The sequence below is a fragment of the Bacillus rossius genome, chromosome 5, assembly GCF_032445375.1.
Source record: "Bacillus rossius redtenbacheri isolate Brsri chromosome 5, Brsri_v3, whole genome shotgun sequence".
Lineage (NCBI taxonomy): Eukaryota > Metazoa > Arthropoda > Insecta > Phasmatodea > Bacillidae > Bacillus > Bacillus rossius.
Window position 1 is genome coordinate 44456326 of NC_086333.1, and position 19828 is coordinate 44476153.

The following is a 19828-nucleotide window of genomic DNA, read 5'->3' on the forward strand; positions in this document are numbered from 1 at the left end:
AACTCTCTCAAATTTGGTTGTCACAATTTGTTTTCAATAGATATTTTCTAAGTGTAATATAGTGGGTGTAAAAATATATAAATACTCAAAGAGCATTGAATTGGCGGAGGGAAACGGAAGTATCCTGAGAATACCCACCAGCGAAAATTTCAGTTTCAACCCCGTCGGGGATCGTACCCGGACCACCCGACCACGGGACCGGAAGACAGAACAATGTGTTTCCGCCTAGCCGTCAGGGTGGCAAGAGTGTGGCAGAGTGTGGCAGAGTGTGGCAGAGTGTGGCAGAGACCGGCAGAGACCGGGAGAGACCGGGAGAGACCGGCAGCAACAAGAACCCAGCCCCGCGTCCTTCCACGAACTGGAAGAAAGGCAACTTCGGTGAACTCCGGGCTATAAACCATAAAACGCCAAGAGACTTCGCCTGCAGGAAGCAATTTCCGCTTGGGAGTAGCACACTAGTTCCTAGCGCCAAGGCCAAAAACACTACAGGGAGTAGGAAACTACTGAATTTCCACACACAAATAAGTTTAAACGACAGTGTTCTTTACCAACCCTTTTCATTACGTACAACATTCAGCGTTATATTTTTTTGTAAGCTTCGAGAATTGTGACCGTGTTGTAAAGTCACGAGACGTTTTGTTTTAATGTATGTATATCTAAACGAAAACATTTAGGGATGTGATAGGCAGTATAAATAACCTTACCTGTGCTTGTCGTAGGAAAAACAAGACACTGTATCGCCATCACGAGTTATAGATAGGCTACTGCTGTGTGCTGCGAAAACGGTAACCATTCCTCTAAAAACTAAGTAGAGAACTCACTCAGGGGTACCAACCGGAGAGGTCGAGAGCTTAGTACGAAGAATAAAAGCTGAAATCTTGTTTATGTTATGGATTGTTTGATCTATAATACAGAAAGTGAAAAATGAACTAGAACATTCTTGAGAATGTTCTAATGTTCGTAATCTCCAGGGGATAGAGGGACAATAGGAGGTAAGTGGGAGGATATTTAGAGTAGGTATATATACTCGGGTTTTTGACAGATAATAGGAATAGCGAGGAGATCCACTATAACGACACATCGCCAAGACACCGACAAGGATGCAGGCTAATTGTTTAAAGAGCGAAATTATTGTTAAATTTATGTGGTGGCCAGTAAGAATTTTTTAATGCATTGTTGTTTTGTTTTGGAGTTGTAATTATATTTAGTTTTTATTAATAGGAGCTCATTATGTCATGTTTCATTTTTTGCACTTGTTTACAATTATCTGCACCTTCTGTGCTAACAATGTTAGAGTTGTGGTGGTCATGTTTGTTTCAGAAAGATAATGCATTAGCTCTGCAATTACTTTAACTTATCTGTAATATTTTAATTTCAGTCTAGATAAAGAATTATTTTGATTATTATTTCCAGCCTTTAAGTTGTTAATCTGTTTCATTATTTCAATTTTTTGGCTGCCATAAGATAACTTATAAGATTCAGAAATGGATGTATTTTGAAAAAAAACTGTTAAAGATAAAGTAAAAAAAAGTTACAATTTACATACATATTCGAATGAAAATAACATCTAAATAATAAATTGTTAATGTCCTGGACCCATTTAAAGATTAATACACGTAGGTATATTTTCCCTTGTGTTTTGAATTTAATGTGCAGGTCAGGCCCCATCTGGGCAAGCAAATATTTCCGTCGTGTTGAATTTAATCTTGGTAAACAAAGTTGGAGCTTGCAGTGAGTGTTTGGGTTCAGATGAGACCGACATCAAAATGTTATACAGATAATTATAATAATAATTCATGTCTTAAGTTAATTTCAAATGTAGCCTAGCTAGAAAATAATTTGAAGTCTGGATTTACTAAAAAAGAAACACAAACTGTATTTAAATACAGTTACTTGTTCTGTCAACTTATATTTATATATATATATATATATATATATATATATATATATATATATACACACACACACACACACACACACACTAAAATTCTAGAACTTGTGTTCGATGTTACTAAATTTCAGGGGAATTAGTGGGTTTTATACTTGATTTATTTTTCAGCATGTTGAATAGTTATCTAGGGCCCCGTGCTTTACAGCATGTAACCATATTGTTATTCAATTATTTCTACCTGTTGGTGTTTCTTGTGGATATAACAAACTTTTCAAATCTTAAACGGACGTAATAAGACAAAGTTATTTCCACGAGTATGTAATGCTGTGACCCAACACTGAAAATAATGTATAAATCATATTACAATATTTTATGTGTAAATTCTAAAAGAAATGGGGGGGGGGGGGGAAGAAGATACGAGAGATTTCTCTAGTTGATGTTTTATACTACTAATATTGAGGCTCTAACTCAAAACAGAGAATATAACATGAAATTCACTACGAATATTCAATGTAAAAAATTGTTTTCATTTACTAATTCGGTGTACGTGTATTTTTTAATATGTTTCGTGTTGTTACCTTTCCCTTAAAAGGAGAGGGATGCAAAACAACAAGCGAGAGTGAATGCATACGTATATTAACACACAATTTATTGAACAATTTTTACTTCCATAAACACAATGACAACTACTATTTGAATCTAAAATCATAAATGCCTCCTTTACGGCTCAAGGTCAGTGAACATTAACAAATAAAATTTTAGTGGAAACAATATTTTAGATAAATCACACACTGCAAGGGCCTAAATATCAAGGCAACAAGAGCCTTAACGGTGACTGTGTGACTACCGCATTGGCGTTTCGCCCTGGCACTTTCTCCCAATCATTTCATAAAACGAAACTCCACATTTCATTATGTCCTACTATTGCCAGCTCAAAACTTAAACAGTGAATGATTCTTTAAGACTTTCAAAACTAAAGTTCTCGCGTGAAACAATATTTACATAAATTTATATACTCCAAAAATACTATTTTTATAGCATACAATAAATCCGTTACGCCAGCAAATTGAGAAAACAATGGGCTATTAAAAATTAACATTAAATTGTACTTTAACCTGAGACCCGGCAAAATAAGACTATTTACATTACAATTTAACATATATATTTAAACGATTATTCAAGGTTGATATACAAATTTTTAGACGTTATTTACAATTGTATATTATTTACTAAAACATAAAATGTCTTGTGAGTGAAGGACGGCTTCGGGATCCGCCGTGATATATCTTCACGAGGTTATCAACGGAATACACCGCCTGTCAATGCTGTTCCACTCGTACTCGCCTCGCGATATTTAAGTCCCAACGAGTTGCTCCTCGGGGATGCCCAACGTCCTCTCCCGGCTCGAAGCCTCGTCCGTCGCAGGGGATGGCTTCTGCAGCGAGTCGTCTGCGACAGGAACTCTCCTTCCGGCCGCTAACTCGCTGGCGGCGGCCTCGGCTAACCGCGGTGCTTCCAGCGAGTAGCGGAACCAGCTCGCCACTCGCAAATACTGTGACTTGGTGACCAGCGACACAAGTTGTCTCACTCTTTCCTTATACCAACGCCTCCCTTCAGTTTCGCAAGACTCGTTATGCCCTGAAGTCTTGAAACTACAGTGTATAGTCCTCTCGCAACTTCAGCTTGTCTGGGACTCTACACAGTGACGTAAACGTAAATGGATACGAACAAAGTACTCCTTTGGATCTGCTACTCTACTGAGAACAATGTCAAGTCCGGTAATATTAGTTATTGTTTGCTTGCACCTCGTGAACCTCACTACCACCGCCTGACCTCGTGACCTTAACTACTTGGTTGCCTGAGCACTTAACTTCAGTAAACGAGTATAAATTACCACTCGCTACTCCTTACTGTCACAGTCTCAAAACTACTGCGTCGTTTCTGACTATTTGAAACCAGTCTACTTCTTTAACTCAAGCAATGTGTAGTCGACGAGGCTTACCAGTGACTTAAGTCCAACTTTTCCTGGCGTCATCAGCGGGGCGGCGGCAGCGGGCAGCTTTTTGACGGTGTAGCTTGCGATGTGTTCCGGCAGCGTGGCAGTCTTCGGCGTCATCCATTGGACTAATTCTCCTTCTTGAACGAGCTGTGGAGGATTTTATGTACCCCTTAAGACGAGTTCGATACCCTAATCCAAACGACCAAACAAGCCTGCACAGCCGCGTTCGGTGAGCACCAATTCCCCTTCCGACCACTGGGCGGGAGTTCGGAGGATTGCCGAAGTTCCCCGACCTCGACTAGGCGGCTGCCGCAGCACTCAAATACCGCGCGCGCTCCGTGCGCGGCGGGACAGTATCACACTTCGTAGGGGCGCACGCATATTATGTTCGGGTACACGGGTACCCGTGACAGTGTAATTCAGAAAAAACACAAAGTTTGTGTAATTTTACACATTACTACTTCGTCGTGTAATTTTACACATTACTACTTCGTCGTGTAATTTTACACAAAATGTAACTTAAGTTCATATACAAAACCTCAACACTGGTGTGAAAATAAAGTTTACCTGTAAATTAGCAATTCCTCTTACAGTTTCCCAGTAAGGTTATCTCACACTGCTCGTCACCGCACGCACTGCACAAATCGCACGGAAAATATTTATGAATACTCTACATTGAATTAAATAAAACTGCGCTCACTTATCCACATCCGTACGACGCGGATGTCACGGGGCAAGCTCTCCGAAGCTCCGATGCGCCGACTGCATTAAAGAAATCCGTACCGTGCATGCGTTGACCAGTGTGCGTCTACCTGACAGTTTTACACACACAATGTCCTAGTCAAATTTCATTAACATAAAGTACAGTAACACGTTATGTTATGATAGTAATTCACCAACAGGGTGAGTGTAGTTTCACATAAACACTTATTAGTAGGTGTAAATTTACTCACTTTTATCCCTGTGTGCCTATCAGGCAATATTTTTTGCGTAAATTTAGTAAACGATGAAGAAAAATTAACTTAGACCGTTGTAAATTTACAGATACAGGCGATTGAAATTTATAGAACACTGAGCAAAAATACTAACAGCTTTGATATATTTCCCAAACCATAGCAACTGTAATTTTACACTAAATGTAAGTGGAAGCTTTGTATCCACCGACGTTATAAGACGTTTTACACCTACGCATTGGTGTGTTTTTATTCTGTCTTCAAGTAGAAATACACCAACACGTATACAATGTAAAAAATGTTTGTACTTTTTAGAAGGAAAATCCTTAAAAACCTTGTTGCCAACGATATCACTTGTAAAACTTCAAGGCAGAACTTTTTAAAATTGCATATAGCTAGTACAAAGCTCTTCCTTGCAAATTTACAAATTATATCGTTGGCAACAGGGTTCCCAAGGACTTCCAGTGTGAAAGTACAAAAAATATTTAAGTGTGTATATGTAAAATTACACTAACATCGGTAGAGACACTTCTGCCAAATACATTTAGTGTAAAATTATACAATTTTTTCTAGTGTAGGATATACTATACTTTAAACAAAAAAAATACTAAGAGTATTTGCCATATAAAGTGGTTTGCAAATTAATAGAATACGTTTCCGTATGGTACAAAACTCTTGACGCGTGAGTTTGAATCAAAATTCAGTGGTTGGTTTATATCTGTGGTAGGGCAAGAAAAAACGTGACTTTTGAAAGCAATTATAAGTAAACTAATCAAATAAATAATTACATTTTTCTTAAAACGTCGTATACGTTATCTAGGCTTTCAGGGTTTAGGTGCATAGAAGTATTAGATGTAAATCCAGACAACTTCATGGTTAAGATCACTAATGCTATTTATCTGTAATGCTATTGGCGCCTATGTCAGCTTATCACAAGAAGCATCTCACCATTGGCCACTAAACAGGTGAGCATCACCAGACAGCAACAGTTTGGTAGCCACACAGAGATAACGTTGACTCACCAACAACAGAAATTTGGTAGAGGTCATGTGTTATTAGCAGAAACAAGAGTAACTAGCAGATATCTTTATTATTTCGGTTGACACAGGCAAATAACGGCAGCTTTCTTGTGATTGGCTAACGGGAGAACGCCCTAGATAAATAACAGCTGGCTTCATGATGCATTTCAATTATGAAAATGTCTGCTGGAAAACAAAGAGAAACGACGTGAGGGTGCCTTGCATCACTTCTAAACGCCAAAAACAATAACTAATAAAGTCTTCAATAACTATTTAGTTATCCAACACGCTTCAAGACGACATGTCGAAAAAAATATTTATGTTCCTGGAGTCACAAATGCATAAGTACACAAAATTACAAAAATTACTGACTTTTCTGATCTCGTATTTGCCCTGGTAATCCATAATTCCTGCAACAACCCGAACAACCACCAAGAATCACAAAGTATAAATTAACGATCAAAATTAATGTTTTAAATAAAATTACAGTGACTTATTTGTTTCCAAAAATTTTTACGATTTTTATTTTTACAGAAACTTCTCGAACTATAGTTTGAGAACTAATAACGGTAATTATGAAATAAAAATCATGTAACATTTCAAAAACGCAAGTATAGAACTAATTTTATTATTATTTTATGTACTTAAGTGGAATCTAAGAGCGCCTTTTAACTAGCGGCAATCCTGCAAGTCTGACCCCCGAGTGAAGTAAATCATAACTTTTCTAGACTAACAAATTGACAATGTATTATTTTCATTAAAGTAATATTGGTAGGAAATTAATAGCAGCTTGCTTGCATATCTACATCAAAATGTTTCGTGCTTCTGTGATTCAACGCTTGATTTGCTGGTCATATATTTTCATATAATAGGTATTTAAGTACGTCAAAATAAATGTGGCGATTATGGGTGTACTGTTTTATCGAACAAATTAAGTGCTATGTATCGAACTTTTTATTTTAATTTCACAACCTAATATTAAAAATACAACGAAACCAAAACAATTAAAATAGGTTCTTTGAATGATTCTTGCAATGGGGATATAGATCTAATTTTTTTGACATACGCCATTGTTGGCTTGTTTTCTATGTGTGTGTGTGTGTGTGTGTGTGCATATTCATATTTGTTGTCCATTTTTAAGGTTTCTATGATATATATTGTCAGCAGCAATAGCGTGTGTACAATTTTTTTTTTTAATCTAAACAGTTTATTCTTTGAAATAGAGTAGTGTATAGACTTTTCATTACAAAACTGTGAAGAACGAGTTAAAAACAAACCTTCAGTGCCGTAGATTCAAAAAACACTAAATTATTTTCAAAAACTTTGTTCGAATTTTTTTGCATACATATCAATGACTGTATTTATTGTCAGTGAACTATAAGCCTAGTATTTTTTCAAGACATTTGTTACGTAATCGATGTAGTGCAGGCTGTCCCAACACAAGATTGATTTTAATTCCAAACACGAAATAACCATGAAAAAGAAATTTTCTTAAGTTTAAAGTTCTTTAAACTGAAGATATGAAGGTGGGATGTAAAAAGCAAATTTTTTTCCGTAAAAAACTATTAAGGTATCTTCAAGAAACAAAAAAAAAGTTGTTGCATTAAGAAGTAAGGTAATCTAACATGGTGAATTTTTTTTTCAAATCTGCATATTTAATCGAATCGATTGTATGACCAAATATGTTGTATAGCGTACTAGCTGTGCACGCAACTTCATTCGCGTGGAATTTATACAGAGTTGCTGGTTCAAACATGACTATCAGATGTAAGCTAGGACAACATTGAAAAATGTGAAGAGTGTCACATATGTTTTTAAAGAACTTTTCTATCCATGTTGAACTAAAATAATAGACAATTTAACATATATTTCAAACCCTAAATAAATATTACCGTTATTTATTTATTCATAACATATTTAGTTAAAATACTAAATTCTAATACCACCAACAGTCAAATAAAAAAGCGATGTCGTAACTTCGCAAATATTGGCAGTTAAGAACTTTGAAGCAATAAAATTATCATTAATCAAGCCAAAATGTAAGTAAAAATTAATAATAAACTTGTAATTAATGACAATAACAATTTTTGATAAAACAAACTATTATTGCAAGGAGTTGAAAAAACCTGGCGTTGGAATAAGAAAACAAATAAAACTTCCCTGCCAAATACACTACCAAATCCATTCTTATTTTGGTTTCACTTTCTAAATATTGACTAAAACTATTGTTAAAATAAATATTTAATCGACTAACCATTACTGCAAGGGTTTGAAAGTAAAAAAAATTACTTTTGTAACAGATTTACTAGCAAATCCATTATAATTTATTCTATAAATCCTAAACTTCATATAAAACTCTGGCCAAAACAATTTTTGGTGAAACCAAAAAATTACCGTAAAAACACGGGTTGAAATTTAAAAAAAAAAAATACACTTTCTTAGTATCAAATTTAATCTAATTTATTTTAAACCATCTTAATATTATCTTAAAATTTGCTGCAAAGAAAAATTTTATACTACCACGTTATTAATGCATGGGAAGAGAAATAGTGTTTGAAGGTTAAAACAAATAATTACCTTATTTGGCATTTAATATAAAATTCGTTTTAAGTTATTCAATGTTGAGTTAGAAATATTCGTAATATTTTCGCTACATGGAAAATGACCAAATTTTTAATCGATCATTTTGTAATATTGGAGGACATAAATATGTTACGTAAATTAAGTTCTTAAAATGTTCAAGAAGTTTATAGGAGTTTCCAAAATATTTCCACAATAAATGGGTAGACCTACTTCGAAATCTACCTACGCCTTGTAGGCTGTGCCAAAAGGAATTTTTTGTATTATTGAAAACTAGAAATCTCGCAAATGTTTATAGCCTATGTATTAATCCTGCTAATGGACTACCTTTAATAATATTTCATCCAAATCAATTAAGCATTGCACGACGGTCCAACATTAACAGAGATAAATTTTTTTATAACTTCTTCCACCACTAAATCTACCAATTATTTTTAAATTATTTTTCATGTTATCGTGGCATTTAATTATAAGTAGACAAACATTTTCAATGAAATAAGATTTTTTTACGATCAAAATACAGTTGGTATTTCTTTAAGAGTGTCATAAATGGAAGCTTCCTTAAATTTACTTAATCTTTCACAACTAGCAAAAAAATAGTTTTAATATCTTTTAGTTGTTTTTTTCAAAATAACTATATTGTTTTTCTAATTCGATCTGGAACTATAGAACACTGTTGGATTGTTTCGAAAAATGTTAATTAAAAGTTTAATGTTCAAGCCAAACACTTTTCAATTTTTAGAACATCGAAAATAGTAATACCATTAGGTATCTGCAAAACAATTTTTTTTGTTTCTTAGATTCTACGAGTTAGCAACCAAATTAGCGACTTACTAATTACTGTGCTGTATCAATAATAAAGCTCAAACCAGCGTGTAAAATTTACACAAAAGTTATATATACATATGACATCATGTTAATACCGCTATCCCAAGAGAAATAAAACCTATGCCCTGAAATAGCTAAATAAATGATAATGTAAAACACGATATTGAAGTGTTGCATATAACTTATTTTATAACAGATTTCTTTAATGCGCAAAATTATTAGAACGGTGACAATACTGCAATCTAGAGTGGTATTATCTGGTGTCAATGAGATCACACAGGTATAAAGTTTCGACTGACTCGAAGTAAATGCCATAAATAAATCGTGTAATTTTTCTCATTCAAAGTGTTTCCTCAACATATCGTTACCGTGTTGTTATCAACTAGATATTTATCTAAACCTCAACTGTTATATCAATTTCGGTTACAGTATGTAAACGTTTTTTCTAACAACACCGAGCTGGAGTAGTATTATATCTATCACTATAGACCAAATTAATGTCGCCCCGAGAAGTACAGAGTATCTGAATGGCCGGCAACCTCCAGCCACGCCCGTTGGTGACCGTGGCACGTAGGCTTCACGTTCGTCCAGGGGCCCGAAACTTAACAGACGGAATATGACCACTAAAAAATATGTGCGGTTGAAAAATGCCAACATCAAAAATTAGGTTTTAAATATGAAGAAAACATTGAAAATCTTTAACATAATAACTTAGATTAAAAAAGTAATTTTAGAAACATTCTTAGTTCAGAATTTATGGAATGGTGTATTAAAGGAATGGCTTATTGAGTATACTGGGAAAATATTACTTTGGAATAATTTTAAACTTTGGAATAATTTTCGACAATGTTGAATATTCTTGGTAACAATGAAATAAGCATGTGCACATGTGGAGACGTGTGCACGTGTGTATTTTCTTGGAATTGAAGATGAGGATATGGTTTTCAACACTCATACTTTGCGGCTATGCATCTTTTAATTTTTGAAACAAAATAAAGCATTTTAACAAGGTTGCACAAACATTTAATTTTGAAACGTGAAGAATTTTAGGTTGTTAGGTTTCCTATAAATACCGCAAAATTCACAGATTCCAAAATAAACTAAGGGCGATTGTTAAAGCATTGAGTAGCGACTATCTTCCTTGCTGTATGGGTTCGTTCCCGATCCCTGTCCAGACAAACAGGTAAACGGTGGTTCGGAACCCATTACAATCTTTAAAGTTCCGCCATATTAAGGCTCGGTCTCACACGTTAGGTTAGTTATTTCATTTTCTTGTCATTAACATTATCAGTGGAATTTCCCTGTACATGCATCACGATAGCTCTCTTTTGCATTCTGTTTCGTATTCAATTTTAAGCAGATTTTAGTATATAATAGCGATAAAAAAATCACACACAAGTGTTCAAAATTACGATACTTTTCGTGACATTTTACAGTTCTAAAATAACGTTCAGTAAATATCTATTGAGAAAAATGGTGTCCCAAAAATCAATATATAAGACCTACTGAAATAAATATACAGGGAAAATCTTTAATCAAAGTACATACCTAATGACAAAAAAAAAGAAATGAACTCGACGTGAGACCAAGCCTTAAGCCCCCCCATTACGAAATCGTGCGACACAAAATTATACATTTGCCAAAACACAACGTTGTGTGTTCTACATCAACCTTGAATAAAATGTCAAGTCCGAATATCAATTCAGTTTCCAAGAATTGTAGTACAAAAAATTTACTGGATGTCTGGAAAAAATCTAGGTCATCCCTATACAATCATTCTAAATAAATCGCAATGTATCATAAAGAATCGCAGTTTCCATATGTTGGTGTCTACGTGTTCAGCCTAGTTATGCCGTTTGTTAATACCATATGCACATTTTAAATGTAGTTAATTAGTATTTAGTGCGCGTTAAAGAATAATGTTTAGTGTTAGTAACGTTGTCTATTCGATTCTACCAAGTCAAATTTTCCAAACGATAGATGTACCAGTGGCCAAATTATCTTGAATATCATATAAATTAAATAAAACTGACTGACCTCAACGCAGAGTTATAAACCGAAAAACCATTGTAAAAAAAGTGACACAGGAAAAACGCGACAAAAACAAAAGACTATCGAAAAGCTAACGTAAAAATAGTATCAACACCATCACTCACGAATAAAACTTGGCTACATTTTCGTTAAATGTGACACAATGACAATCAGTTACACACAATTTAAGTTAGCTTAAAAGGTACATACCAGTCCATGACAACGGTATCTAGGACACGAACTCACCGTTTTATCGACTACTGGACTGACAGAAACGTATATAGTTTGACACTTTTACGTTCGCGCTTGGAACTGCGGAAAAAGATGGAATGCGCGTCCGGTTCGATCAACCGTTTCTAGCACAGCTTTGGAACTTGACGTTCCACACACGCACACTGGGTTCGCATGGCTGAGGGAAGGGTTAGGGAACTCGACGGACCTCCCCTGGCGGAATGCCGACGGAGCGCACGCGGGCACGAAGTATGGCCACCTGGCGCCGGCGTCGATCAATACCGCCCCGCGCGCGCGCGCGCGGTCCGGAACTCCAGCGTCCCAGAGGCGTCCTCGCCCCGTTCTACAGCATGTTCACGCTCGTCTCCCCGGCCTTTTTTCTCGACCAACTTTCACACTTCCCAGACTATTTTTTTTTTTTTTTTTTAAATACCTCATCTTACAATTACATGATAGAAATAAATGAAATCCAGACTCCGTCCCTAGAACTGGTCCAGTTATCTCTTCACGTTATTTATACCTGTTTACAAGGTAGCAAATCTGTAGGAGTCACAAATAGGGGGGGGGGGGGGGGGGCACGGAAATTAGCAGGGTGGAGGATGCTCTGCCCGAGTCATTTCTGGATGGGCGTGCAGACCCTATAGCCTATTGACGCACACATGAAATAACCTTAAACTGTTAATCTATTAAAACCAAACAACTATGAAATAATGAGTTGCTGCCACTTCCTGATATATGTAAAATAACTGATAATTGGTTGAAACGACGAGCAGAGAAATGTTTCTGTCTATCGAAAGCACAGAACTGCTGAAAATAGTCTGTAAATACCTACACCCTACAAACAAAAAACCTCATTGAGCTGATTCAACATTATTATATAATTACAATTTTATTTTAAAAGGTTAAAAAAAAGTTTTGTGAGTCACGGGATCTGAACCTCATTCCTTGAGGTTAACAATTAACAAGCACGCGTTCCACCGCTGTGCCACCGAGACACATTGCACGGAGAATATGTATTATAATGATTGTAATGACAGATTTCTTAGTATTTTATAACGTGCCATTACCTTTTACTATGACTAATTTAGTTTACCAACTATATTCCAGGGCAGTTTCGCTATCACGAAGTTTCATCTGGCATGTAAACACGTTTGGTTATGTACTCTAATGTTCACGAAAGTGACTATATACAGATTTATGTTGCTACACATGGGTCCACTATCTTTGTCACATTTCCGTTCATCGACTTCCTTTCAACTTTCATGACATTAATTCTACCTAATGATGTCAAAAAATTAAGCTGATAACCTGCCCTGTACAAAAGCAATTATACTCGTAGTCTACAAATTAATATTATCTTGCCTATCCCACTTGACGGGAAATAATTGGAGCCCTACTTAAGCGTAAACAAAACTTTTCTTTGTTAAGGTACCGGAGATTCAGAAATTTTTTCTGGTTTGAAACAAAGCTTTATACAACCATGGGACTAAATAGTGATTCTATAATGTTATGGTAGGCCCTACAGTGAAGATAAAATTTACCTCATACGAAATCATACCTAAATATAAAAAAAAACCTCTTATTTCTACTGTCATATCAGATGTCGGTACTATAGAGATTCATAAACACAGCACATTGTACTAAACTGCACGTTTATTAATTACTAAATAAGAAACATTCCGAAAATTCAACAAATATTTATAGGCAATGCGATGCTTCTCACATCGTAGTTAAAACAATATTTCTCTTCCTCTAGTAACCATGTTGAGTTTTTTCTGAGACGTTACAGTTCTAACAGCATCATCCCCATCGAGAGTTGTTTAGCTGTTACTTTCTGAACTTCAGTCCCATGCCATAGGACGACTTATTTAACCCACCTCACCCTTAACATCCTTACCATACCTGTGTTTTATCCTCAAACATAGAAATGAAGGCGTGCTTGGGGGAGAAGATTTACCCACGCATTTACAGTGCATCTCCATCTTTATTGCGACCGGCAGGCGTAGGACTTCTCGCTCTGACGTGTAGTAACACGTACATGCGAGTTTCGAGCAAGTACTTTTACTGCAGTAAGTTGTGTTTATTTTTTATTTTTTAATATTTCATGGATATTGCGCAAAAAATGATTTGAAAATCGCAAATAAATATATATATTATATATATTATTGGCGATTCAAAAAAATTCTTTGAATACAAGTGGGGAAAAACCGTAAAATAACCGTGACACAAGTCATCACACTGAGCGGTCTACGCCTATATACATGAAATAAGTGGAAAACTTTCAAAAAGTATGTTTATAAGCCCCGTTTCACAGTTACCATTGCCTCCACAGTGAGGGGCATTTTATTCCCAGGTTGAGCCTCCTCTTTTTCTGATAGCAGCGAGTTTCCTCTGTGTCCCTCCAACAAAAAAAAAATTAAGACATTCAATAAATAATTTTCTGAATCATAAATTGTCATAGGGAATTTAAACACAACACTAAGTGACAAAAATTAATAGAGGACCTTAACTCGATCCTTTAAGCACCAAAACGACAATACAAAATAGACAAGACATGGATTGTGAGAGTTCCGTAGCAAAGTTTAACCAACCATTCGATAATCTACCATACGACGTTCTCGCATCGCGTGTCCATCCATTCACGCGAGCTGACCTTACCCAGGGTCCGCGCAGACTCGGGAAGGTCGCGACAGGCGTCGGCGACTTACAGCGCCTGTTTTGGTTTTGGCGGAATTTTCCACTGCACCGCCCAAGACGATGCACTCGGCGACACGAGACGCGCGCAGCGCACCCGAGGCGGCGAGCGAGAGCGAGAGAGCGAGAGAGAGAGATCGAGAGAGAGAGAGAGCGAGAGCGAGAGAGAGAGCGAGAGAGAGAGAGAAAGAGAGAGAGAGAGAAGAGAGAAGAAGCGGACTATGGAGGTAGTTATCGAAACACAGCTCGTTGTACCAGTAAGAAGAGGAAGAAGAAGAGGAAGGAGAAGGCAGGCGTCCGGCCGAGTAACACGTTTCGTCGCGCGTCGTGTCCGACCCCTCCTGCAAACACTTGAGTTTTTAGTTAGGTTAGAAAAAAATTATAGCACTAAGTATCAAAGAGTCAAAGAGTTAGATGCGTCAAGGAGATTCCGCGGTCGCTTATTTTTTTTCGATCTACACCTCTACAAATAACACCCCTAAATGTGATCTTACAGAGGTGTGGAAATTACTAGACTTAAACATGTTATAGTCTAAAAACTTTTTTTTCTAAAATGAAATCGACATAATTTTGTATGCACTAAATAGAGTTAATCTGCCCATTACATTAATCTGTTCATTACATTGCTCAATGATTCTAGAATCGGTGTAGAGTAAGAAAAACTATAGACCGTCTCACTTTAATTTTGCAGTACCCGGCTTATGGTGCGCACTGATGTCAAATCACCATCTCGAATTTCAGGAGATGCGTTTCTATAGAATTCCGATTGCAAAAGAAACATTTTAAAAACCCTAATTGTCATTATTAATATTTAATACTATCACGCTTATAAATTTGTTATAAACGTCCACTTAATTTACTCTGAAACGATTCACACATGCATTGGTATGAATTCATAATATAATTGCAAAGTGAACTTGATAAGGAAATTAATTAATGCACATATATTTTAATTGCTATCGCTACCGCTGACTAATTGACCAAGGCTTCCTTAATTGCATTGTTCACACTCATTTTCTTTTTAAATACTCAAATACTTTTAACACAATCTCACGCTCACTTCGTACCCAACAAAGTAATTTCTTTTTCGTGTTCCACCTGCCATAGTTCATATTTATGTAATCCACACAAAGGCAGGAAATAAACACAAATACGTGAATAAATAACCAGTCAAAATTGTCTTAACAGCTGTGTACACGGAAACTGTGTCAGCAACTAAAATGGGTGCAGATTTTAAAAACAAATTTCATTCATTGTGAACATTTCACGCTTTCAACCCCATATAACTTAAATAGCAAATAACTTTGCGCTAATCAACCTTTTTGTGTGTCAGTTTCTGAAGAAACATATTTTAGGATTTCAAAAAATAACTGAGACATGGAGCGTTTTCGTCTTGAGATTTATTCGGTAGCGTCCTAAAACATTAATTTATTAACCAAAAAATCTTCATTAAATACACCTGTAGGTTCATTTTTTGTGTTACGTTTTGTAATAATACTTCAATACAGTTCCCAGCAAGGAAGTTACTTTTTTTTTCGGTCCCTTAAAATTCTATTAAGTATGCAAAATATATATCGCCTGATGCGTATTTAAATGCTATACAAAATGCAAAAAAACAGCTTTGTCAAAAAAAATTTAATCATATGTTATATGGCAACAACGTACAAAGAGATAAAAACAGCACTAACGGCAGTTGGCGTGTGTTGAGAGAGAGAGAGAGAGAGAGAGAGAGAGAGAGAGAGAGAAAGAGAGAGAGTGAGAGAAAGAGAGAGAAAGAGAGAGAGAAAGAGAGAAAGAGAGAGAGAAAGAGAGAAAGAGAGAGAGAGAAAGAGAGAAAGAGAGAGAGAAAGAGAGAGAGAAAGAGAGAGAGAAAGAGAAAGAGAAAGAGAAAGAGCATTTACTCCCACACTGCAATCTAAGAGTGGGATGCTCTATAGATAGTATCAAAATGTTTTGTTTAGAATCTAATTATTTTCACACCTCTGTACTTTCAAGCGAATTCTAACTTTCTAAATTTGTACTACATCCACAGCAAAGGAACTATTTTGAATTGTTTGTTTTTAGTTTATCGTGCTTCCTTTCGTTTTATTTGTTTGAATTAAGAGTTACTTCAGTCAATTAAGCTTACTATGTTGGAACTTTAGACATAACTGTTCCATACACATCGTTAATTTAACTAAACTCTACCCTACAACAAAGATACCTGTTCAATGGACACAGAAAAGTCGAATAAAACGTTCACACTGTGAACGTTGCAAAATAAAAATCATTGCGGTTGGTTGAAATGAAATGAACAACTATTCGTAAATCCGTTTAAAAATTCTTTTCATTCTGCTCTACTAAGCCATCAACAAATTATAGTTTAAAATAAGTTACGATTTCAAATAAGGTATTAAATAATTTCTGTTTCTCCCATCCTGTGAACACTCATTGTGGACAGCACCCAGCCCACGAGGCAAATGTATCAAAGCGATTGCTGTCCCGCTGAAGCGCGGTAACACGTTGTTTCATTCCCCTACATGAAGTCTTAGGCTCGCATAAACCAGAGAAATTTTGTTCCGTTATCGCTCACACACAGCATTGCAACCAGCTTCTCGTCAGCGAAATAATGCGTTGCTACCCAACATAAATCAGTACCTAACGCTCGCCGGGCAACTCGCTATAGAGTAGTTGAGTTGTATACTTGACAATCGTTGAGCTGGCGGTGAGACGTTAATAGACAAGTCCACTGTAACTAACTACAGTGTAACTAAAATGCTAGCACATGCTGGTTTTGACACGGTGTAGACAAAAACTTTCAGCGAACATTTTCAACATGTTTAATTTGTATTTGCTTGTTCACCCATTCTGTAAAAATGTACACCATTTGATTTAATCCAAGAAATCGTCACAGCCCTTTCGTAGGAAAAAAATATTCTAAATTATGCTGCCATAAATTCGAGTTTTTAATGATAATTTTACATAAATAATATACCAATGGGTTATTGTTTATGAATGGTTTTATTGAGTGTTCATAGAACGCTTTTGAGAACAAATTAATATTTTATTCCTAGTATTAACTAAGATCATGTTATAGTGAATTAATACTTTTGAATTACCTAAGGGTGTATGTCCCGTTCGAGATCATTATTTTATATTTACGTTCCACACAGTTAAACATGCCGACTTTTGGAGAGGCTGACTTTCACAAAATATCGTTTACATTTTACATAATTGGCTGGCTAAGTTGCATTATTAACATTTTTGTGCAGTATGGATAAGGAGACAATGAAACTATCTCTGTGTGTGTGTGTGTGTGTGTGTGTAGGTGTGTGTGTGTGTGTGTTTTCCCTACGGACTCCATAACGGCTGGACCGATTTTGATGAAATTTTCAGGTATTCTCCATACCACGCAATAGCCACCGGCATTGTCATTAGACCCAAAAATTTAATGTTTATTCGATTTGTTTCTCCTTATCCATAGTGCACAAATATGTAAAAAATTCAAATTTGTCAGCTAATTATGCAAAAAGTACAGTATACATTATATATAATTTTTTGAAGTTTGGACACTCAAAAAGTCAAGTTTAACCGTGTTAAACGTAAATATATAATAATGACTTGAATCTGGACATACCCCATGAACATAATCTCTTCCGAAATAAAATTACCCAGTGAAAATCGTTAATTCTAACAGTAATCAAAAGGGCTGTAATTCTTAAATAAAAATTACTAAAAAAAAGTCATTGCATTTTAATTAAAAATAAAGTTTTTTGGCTACTAAATAATAATCGTGCAATCAGAATTCAGATATATTTTATATTCATGGAAAAATCTTAATTACCCTCGTGTTTAAAACCAAAACCGTTCTCATAAATAACTTGTTACGCTTTTACTGCCAATGATATTAGTGAACATTTGTGTTCTACCAACTAAATATGTACATTTCCACAATGCTCCATTTTAATTATTTTTTTTTTTTATGTTATAACATTCATCTGTTCGACAGCGTCGCCACGGTGTACCGCTTATAAAAATGTAGCCAGCGGTAGTTGGCATCATTTATGTTTGGTTATGTTATTTCCTGTATAGAGCTCGCACACGTAGTCGAATATCGATATCTCGCCGATTGCATGTATGCGCGCTCTCTGTCGAGTTCTGAGTTAACTAAATACATCTGATGGCCCGCACTCTTTCGTGGTGAGTACTACGACGATAGTTATGCGTTAGTTCAGGCTCGCATTCGGGTCACAGATTAGACAAAGATAGTTTTTGGAAGCGATTTTTTTTATACCTGCAAGTTACCATTAAAGCGTCCTGTGTTTGATCTAGCGGTCAAAACTCCTGGCATGGGGGTCTGGCTGCTTCCCGCGGAGCATTTAACGTCAATGCGCTGCGACGCTCGTTCTCTCAGCCAGTGGAGTGGTTCCCTGAAGCCCGCCAAATTCAAATTTGCGTGCTACTATTCGCGCCTCTAACTTTTACGGTTGCGTTTCCGGACATACTTCCTTTAAACGAAAATTACTTGTTTTGACATTCCCTGCTGCCCATTAATTTCTAACACCTTGTTAATGACCTGAGTGACTTTATATAAAGTATGCTACGCATAAAGACACTGATTTCTCTTATTTTTTACGGTCCTTATAGGCTGCAAGCCATATTACGTCTCTAAATGCGAACAATACATATGTTAAACTAATTGTGTGTCATTATCACGACTGTATAAGAGTAAGCATTCTGTGTCTCAACTAGTACATTTGCATTCTAACTGTTTTTTTAAGCGATAAAGTAATACACAACCAAATCTTCAAGATAAACTTCAAGCTTCAAAACATTTTCAGCCAATCCGGCGTTGTGAAGTCACTATGTTTTGACTTGCTTCAACTCCACAGCCATGTTCATGTAAAGAACTGTAAACACATGTAATTTATTACACTGGTGCCAATTAACTCTGGACAAGTACAGAATCCATTTTTCAGGGTCCCACATTAGAAACAAATTACTCATACTGCTTATAACACACCGCAAAAGCTCATGGAGACTGCGAACATGGTTACTAACACCAAGCAAGCAAAGCTAAGGATGCACAGGACGTTCAGACAGCATTAGCAGGCGATCAGAGCAAATGGTGCAACTTATCAATAACAACTTACCTTGGAAACATTCGAAAACATTCTGGCAATGCCAACAGCGTTTTTCGTACACAACCACATATTACCAAGGCCACTAATCTCCCCCTTCCCCAACCCGACCTACCACACTCACAAAAAAAAAAAACAAGTGCACATGAAAGAAAAAAGTAAGACGGGTAAAATGGACTGGGAATCTGTGAGAGCAAAGCAAAATGTGCGAGAACGAAAACGAATCACGAAACCGTGCAGTCGTTGAGGGCCTCAAAATTGCTCTATCCCGCAAATCTCGTTCCAGAATATCATTAGCGCGGGCAAGCTGGCGAAATTAGTAGGCGCAAAGCGGAAGGAAGGAAGCCAAGCACAAAAGCACAGCAGAAAACTTGTTTTTTTTCTCTCTCTCTTACCTCCACCCATTGCCGACTTGCTCCGGTGGAGAGTCGAAAAAGCTGCCTCTAGAACCCCTGCAACAGGATCGTGACACTCGCTCAGGA

The 19828-nt window shown here is 36.2% G+C and overlaps 1 protein-coding gene across 2 annotated transcripts in view; it reads right to left on the reverse strand.

Annotated features, from left to right (window-relative positions):
• Positions 1–19828, reverse strand: part of LOC134531751 (insulin-like growth factor 2 mRNA-binding protein 2) — a 226233-nt gene that overhangs the window by 141419 nt on the left and 64986 nt on the right. Inside the window, exon 3 of one of the 2 annotated variants that reach the window (XM_063367625.1) lies at positions 19742–19798. The exons of the other annotated variant lie outside the window; for it this stretch is intronic. Coding sequence (XP_063223695.1) covers positions 19742–19798 — 57 coding nt within the window. The remainder of the gene's footprint in view (positions 1–19741; positions 19799–19828) is intronic. 2 annotated transcript variants of the gene reach the window in all.